The sequence below is a fragment of the Montipora capricornis genome, chromosome 5 (genome assembly GCF_036669925.1).
Source record: "Montipora capricornis isolate CH-2021 chromosome 5, ASM3666992v2, whole genome shotgun sequence".
Taxonomy (NCBI): Eukaryota; Metazoa; Cnidaria; class Anthozoa; order Scleractinia; family Acroporidae; genus Montipora; species Montipora capricornis.
Window position 1 is genome coordinate 23,686,619 of NC_090887.1, and position 7,500 is coordinate 23,694,118.

The 7,500-nt window shown below is 40.2% G+C and overlaps 1 protein-coding gene across 1 annotated transcript in view; it reads right to left on the reverse strand.

Moving 5' to 3' along the window:
- Nucleotides 1-262: 262 nt before the first annotated feature.
- LOC138049970 (protein sidekick-2-like) overlaps nucleotides 263-7,500 on the reverse strand; it is a 57,306-nt gene continuing 50,068 nt past the window's right edge. The window contains exons 14-16 of the mRNA XM_068896460.1: nucleotides 6,737-7,002; nucleotides 4,354-4,531; nucleotides 263-3,149 (exon numbers count right to left, since the gene is read on the reverse strand). Coding sequence (XP_068752561.1) covers nucleotides 2,929-3,149; nucleotides 4,354-4,531; nucleotides 6,737-7,002 — 665 coding nt within the window. The 3' untranslated portion in view covers nucleotides 263-2,928. The remainder of the gene's footprint in view (nucleotides 3,150-4,353; nucleotides 4,532-6,736; nucleotides 7,003-7,500) is intronic.

Genomic DNA, 7,500 nt, shown 5'->3' on the forward strand with positions numbered 1-7,500 from the left:
CGTTCAACAACGTTCAACGTGTTGAATGGCATATTTCAACATTCGACATGTCATGACACATTGTTCAACATCTGTTGATCAACAAATGTTGAACCGTGTGTCACCGGCGTAACCCACTATGGACGGATGTTAGTCCCATATTTTTTACTATTTTAGGTATCTTTTATAGCTAAATGAACCAAAGATTTATAATAATTCTTGGATTATTTGTTTATGGGTAATTCCTTAACATAATAGATAGCAATGACGCTGTAAATTCTCGCTATCTAAATTGTGTTTATTATGTATTTAAAAAAGTAGATCCAAGTCTGAATATGGCTCCTTTGGGGAATTAAATGAATCCGATATTTTTAATGCAATCCCCCGTCACTGATCTTTTTGTGATTGTTCCCGTTCCATGTAACTTGTTCCAGTGGGGTCCACCCGTTCACGAATATGTGATGCTCGTAAGCTATTTAAAAGTTTGCAAAATAATGATTCAAAGAAAACGAAACCCAGTGCGTCCCCAAAGCACACTTGTTCAATCCTCAGTTGTATTTAGAGATCGTTACACTAAGCTCGATTTTGCCCGAAGGAAGTTTAAACAACGACTACGGCTTCGAAAACGCCAGCGTCACAAAGCAGGAACGTTACTGGTTAAAAAAGCAAAAATAATCGTGCTGCACGTGCAGCACGAATTTCCGTGCATTTCTTTGCCATACTCCACAAAACAAAAATTGATTAAACCATTAATTTTCTATGTTCCTTTAAAACCGTTCGTATCCATCCAGTTACAGGATAGTTCGCCCGTATTGTACAAGGTGAACAAGACGGAATAATCTCGAAATACTTTCGATAGCGCTATGTTATATTTTGGAGTGACGTTTTCGTTGCCGGACGCTGCCTATTTGTCCTTGCTTTATTTAACTTCCTATTAACGCATCGAAAAACGAGCATTTTCAAACGACAACGAATTTGTGTGGATGGAGCGAAAACGTTTCCTGGATGTACTAAGAGAACAATACACGGATTCTTACACGGAATTTGCTGCTGTTTCAAAGGTGTACCTCCTGATTACGTGCGAGTCGAAAGTTGAAGTTGTTGTTTTCCTGGGAAGTTAGCGAGTTTTGACCCATGACATGTGACACGTTCTCCTTCAATCGGAAAACGTAATTGATTTGGGAAGTATAACAATCTTGTTTGTACTATCTTCTACTGTACTCTACTCTACTCTACTCTACTTCTACTTCTACTGCATGTATATGAATAGATTTGCATTCGCCTAAGAACTACATTCGTATCAAAAATCATGCGTCTTCTTCTATAATCGATAAATAACGGATCTTTTCGTGTGATCATCCCGAAATCTTCACGCCGGCTTTTTTGATCGGACTACATGGCATGCCTTGTACGTTAGCCTGTTTTGCGCTTTCCGGGAAGTTTTAACGCCTTGTGAAACTTAATTAGTAAAAACTTGTGCTGAACGTGCGGTATGGAGTTTGGTACATTTCTTTCGCGTGCTTCGCACAAAAACAACGAAAATGCATTTGCGTAAGCATTCAACAGTCAATCTCTTACTGCGACGAAACGCCGAAAAGATTTCCTCTCCAACATTGTACAACGCGAACAAGATAAAGTGCTCCCAAAATAGTCACATTCGCCCAAATGAGTGTTTTCAACTGATGTTTTCGTTAGCGTTGTCTTTGATGCCATAGCTCTCTTTTACCTTGGGCGAGGAGGTGAAAACTTCATCAGTTGATAAAGATTACAAAATGGATCTTTTCAAGGTAAACAACGCCATTTTGAAAATGAAGCAAACAGTGTTGTCCAATCATTCGCTAATTGATATAGCTGGGGCGAGTGTCTAACCCTATTTTTCATTTTTCATACTATTTCCTGTATTCTAGCAGTGCAGTAAACTTGGTTTAAACACAAATGCATAAAAAATCAAAAGCAACGATTATACAGCCCTTACCAATAGCCCATCTTGCAGTTGTGTGTTTAGTTACCTGGCCTTAAATGAACGTGAGGCCTATGTTGACCTTGTTTTGATAGAAACCTCACTGCTTTTCTTCTGTAAATTCTGCAACAACATCATTAACATAAGAAAAGGAGGGAGGTCTGTATCATAACAAGGTCAACACCAGCCTCACTTTCATTTAAAGGCCAGGTAACAATTGTAAAGAGGTCTATTCAAGATCTGTATGGGTAGAAAATCCTAAAATAACAATGACCCCAACCAGGTTTTCTGAGCCCGCGAGACTGACCACCCCCAGCAAACCAATGCTTTAACGAAAACCGCTGGTCAGCAACCTGGTTCTGGTCATTGCTGTCTAATGTCGTCCGTATGGGTACAGAGATCTTAGAGAGATTGAACATCACGTTTACGATAAACGGCAAACGTCGGACTAAAATTTGCGTTTTGCCAAAAATTGAAGAAATTCATTTGATATGAGTTTATTTCTTGCGTGTTAGCAGCAGGTGTCAAGTAACTTTTCATAAGAGAGAGACGAGGTAGAATTAATTTTAATGTGGTTTATGACAAGCAGCACCACACCGTTTCGCGTTTTCCGTTTTCCGTTTCACGTAAATGCGATGCTTTATCTTTCCATTATATCTGAAATTTTACCGTGAAAAGGCGTACTTTCCTGGTAACCAGCCCAGGTAGGTTACCAAGCTGTATGAATAGTTTGGACGGAGCTATTGAACATAAGAACCGTGCACTAAAGAACTACGCGGAATTAATGCTAACAGTAACCCTTGCCCAACGACTTCGACGAGAAGGATTTCTTCCTAATAACGACATGAAATAACTAATTTTTTTGGCTATTTCCTGGATAATAGCTATGCAGTTTACACACCGAGCAACGCGAAATGGTTGCAAAGCGCCCAAGTTTATATTAGGGACTTAAAGACCCACTACGGCGACGGCCACTTATAGGCTCTCTTTCAAGTTAGTTCAGTAACCGTCACTTCTTTGGAGTGTATTGGAGTTACTTGAGAGATTCTCAGCCAACGTGCTTCGAAAGATGTCTTTCTTCTCAGTTTCCAAAATCGTATTATTTGCCTCCTGTGCTTCTCTCCTAGGGCCTCTTTTATTTTGCGCATGCGCTGAAAAAACTCCTCCACTAGCATGTTCATTTCTTTTTGTAGAATTTCCTTGAAATTTACTGGAAATCAAAAATATATTAAACTTAAAGTGCACCTAAACTCAAATGTTTTTAGTCTACGATATTGATCTCTCCACAGAAAGCAAACATGTCTGACGATTCTTACCGCAAATTTTCGCTTCTTATCTGCCGGGCAAGACGCGCAAAGTCATCAAAACTAGCAGCAATTAATTTGGACCCACAGGCAATGGTCTATTCTAGATTTTACTTCACAAACTGCTTTGCAATGCAGTCTTCAAAACACATATTACCAAGGTATTTTTTGCTAAAAAAACCACTGTTAACGTTTTACACGGGAGTCCTTTACACGGGAGTCCGGGGTAGCACGTGATTCCCATAGACTAATGAACTTGTGGTCCTCAATAGGAGCCCGCCAATAACACTGGAACTCCGTGTCCTGCTCTTTTCGATCAGTGTGTGGCATCTTTATCCCCGGGAAAGGGATTGGGGGGGGGGGGGGGGAAGGGGGGACTCCCATATAAAAAGGGGAGGGATGCTTGTCGTCTCGCTTAGGGGTGTAAATTTCGGATATTGGTCTCACTTAAGGTGTTCTGGGCAAAACGCCATCATATTTAGCCGTGAAGGTCTCCCTTAGGGTTGCGCCCGAAGAAATATAAATGTGTATATTTATTTTAGGGGTCAAAAGAAGTCTGGGCCACGCCCAGATTGGTCTCCTTTAGGGGGTTAATTTAAAAATTTCGACAAGAATCCCTCCCCAGTGTATATGGGAGTCTTCCCCGAGGATCTTTAACGTCCCACGGAGTTTTTTGAACAAAAAGGGTTGTGAGACTGGGGCTACGGTTTACAGTCCTTATCCGAGAAGACTTGAAAGTCTAACCATTTGCGGATGTAACTACAAAGGCAGCAGTTTCTCCTCAGTTGGTTTAAGACCCTGAGTTTTGGTCCGGCCGGAATCGAACTCGCGACCTCCCGCATTGTAGCCCGACGCTCAACTAGCCTGAGCCACCGGTGCGCGGAACATAATTATGTAACCAACGGTAGGCCCGTTTGGTAAAAAAATAGTCATACTGATGAATTCTCCAAGGGAATGTTTTAAAACTTTGAACGACTTTTGAACACTATTTTGAAAATTCGAGCAACGTTTGAGTGCTTTTTTTGCCAGTTTTGAAGCACTGTTTTTTTAGAATTTTTCCCAGCGCAATGGGAGGGTCGAGTGCATTGTACAAGCAAAAACATTCCTTACCTTTCTGATGCACTTTCTCTCTTGATCGTATGCGACGTATAACTTCATACATCAGCGAGAAAAATAGGGCCACTCCGAGGCTTATACTTGCGTATCGCAAAGCCTTACGAAACTCTTCCGAAGAGCTATCAAACAAACCGCCGGAGGCGACCTCTTCCTTGTCGGTAGAATTAGAGGTCTGGAACGAAAATTGATCAAATAAATGGATCGTTCATGAATTCAAAAGCAAGTCATAAATGATTGAAATGCCTCAAAACGATCTTTTCCCTTTTAAGTTATAGCTCACTTTCATAAATGGCGACCACTTTTACATTTTTTTTTCTTTATATTTTTTAGACCTACTGCCCTCGTTTTGAAACAAAAATTCTTTTGAAATTTCGTGTTCATAGCGAGGCTAGAAGGGCTTATTAGCATTAAAACAGAAAAATATTTCATTTGGCCGCCATTATAAAAGAGGTCTATACTTTTGGTAAAAACTTCTTAAAACTTTAAAAACAACACTCAACCTCGGTTATAAGTTATTATATGCTCAATACAATATCGCGTTTCTGATTGGTCAATGATGGATGTATAAATAGGTTACGGAGTGCAACACGGAAGTTGCTAGGGAAACACAGCGATTGAGTAATTAGAAAATTAAAGAATGCTACTCGAGGCTGGGGTCGGGGTACGAAATCTACTGTCTATGGCCAATATGGCCGCCGCGTGAATAAGGCCCATTTATGGTCATTCGTGATGTTCTGAAAGTTCTCAAATTGCACTCGCCCACTGCTCGTACAATTTTGAGAACTTTCAAAACAACTTTCGTGCCCAGACATCACGAAGTGCTCTTGCATTCATACGATTTTCTGTACATACCCACTGCAGTTTCCTTATATGGGAACTGATTGCGCTAGATGGTAAGATTAAAACAACTTACGGTCATTTTGTAAAATTGAAACAATTTGCAGTCTAATGAAACTTAATTTAAAAAATATTCCATTATTTTGTGATTGCTGGGATATGATATTGGTTTAAGAAAATTCGGCGTTACCAACTTCTTCTTACCATGTCACACCCAACTGGAGGTCTGGGAATCAATGAAGAATTTAATGACGGCAGTTATGAAGGCAATTTTAGCAATTTCGTAGAGAAGCCTGAAAAATTCAGGACTTCAATTGCTAAAATTGCGCTCATAACTGTGAGGATCATAACTTTATTGTTATTGCATACACGTTCTGCGCATCTCGAGATACTCGGGTTTCTATGGTGATGCTCACTAATACAGGGATATTTTTGCGCGGTTTAAAACCATGCAGAGAAAGCAGAACTTGGCAAGTGCTCTTGCTATCCTAAAACAAAATTAGGGATAACCAGACATTTTTCAGAGATAATTAAGCTTCAATTTGGAAAAGAACGGCATACATTGCGTTGTATTTTTAAGCTTTTTACAATTTTTGTTGATTAATTATCTTTGAAAAATGCGCGGTTACCCCCAATTTTCTTTTTGGATTTCAGTAACACATGTTAAGATCTTCTTTTCCCGCATATTTATACACCGTGCAAAACATACCTTTGAAGTAGAAGACACCGTCCTTTAGATATGACGTAATGGATAACCAGCGAGGCGCGTAGCGCCGAGTTGGCTGTAATCATTTTATATCCAGCAAGCCCGAGTAGAATAATTGTTTCATGAAAAACTCCAGGATCAACAACTCTTCCATGTTGATTTTATTTATTTGCCTCGGTCAATTCCTCTAAAACGGAAAACGGCTTTTGCCGGCCATTCTTTCTCAGAGCTAAAAAATGTTTTCAGCTCGCTTTATTGCTGACGCGTTATGACGCTTGGGCTTATGTCCATAAATGCACCAAATTAGATGCACGTCCAATTTTGACATCCGACACGAAGTGTCGCGTTAAGTCTAGGCAATTGCTATCTATTCAGCAACAAGGTAAGGATAAAGGTTAGCCTTATTTTTAGCTTAGGGTAAATGCAGCAGTTAATCTTTACTTAAAGAGCAGCATTTGGGGGACACTTTGTGACATTTTTTGTCCGTATTCCGTGACATGAGTGATGTTAAAGTTGGACAGAAGAGCAAGGGGACACTTCGTGACGCTTATTGAAATCGGAATGCATCTAATTATGTGCATTTCTGGACATCTGTGAATCTGAATGGACTATAATAATCTAATATAACCAATGTCGTATCCAACAAGCGCGACTGCGGGAATAATCGTTCTATTACATCTCGATAAATTCTTAACGTTTGGTTTACTTGGAATTTTAACTTTCCGCCACGCGTTTTTCAATCATCCAATATAGATGCTGGTCACGTGAGCCAATTAAAACACTAGAAGGGCAATATTTGAGATTGAAAATTGAAAAAAAAAATAGAAGACATACCTGGATAGGCCTGACCTTGCTCTTTATCATCTTAAAGAGCTCCGCTCTGTGTGACTGTAAGTAGCGATGGAAACACTTGCGAAGAGAAGTCGAGCGGGGACTGAGCACGATTCCGTAGGCAGTTTTGTAATCAACAATTTCGCTGACTTCAAACTTGCTAAAGAGGTCATTTCTGAGACCAGCCGAATATGCATCCACTAGAATACCTTGGACTTCTCTTTTCAAGAGAGCTTCGGTTACCTCTTCCAGACTATGGTATTCTTTGCCTTTCAATTGAAGAAAAGAAGAAAAGTAATAAAGTTATGTGGATGATACAGTGTATTCTACAGGGAACATTTATTTCGCTTTTTTTTCCTCTGAGAAGGTAAGAATCCAGTCGAGCCCGAAACTGCCGAAAACTCAACCCAACCCAAATCGAAGTCAGTGCGGGTTCCGTTTTCGAGCCCGAACCAGTATCGATTTAAACCCGAGTACGTTTCGCTTCCGGGAAACGAACCTGAATCAGAAGCAATGTCTGAGTCGGTTCTAGGAACCTAGTCCGAACCAATCGCGAACTTAATCCAAGGCCGTGGCGCTTTTTAGAATTGAGTCTGAACCATATGGTGCCGTATCAACACCAAACATCGTTGAATTCTATATGCGTAACTTTTGCATTACCAAACCTTTCAATATGGCCATTAAAAAAAGGTAGCCTTTGACTTAATTCAATGCTATCTGTTCCCATTGTACTGCTGGTTTGCATCTGACGTCAGAACGGCCATGTT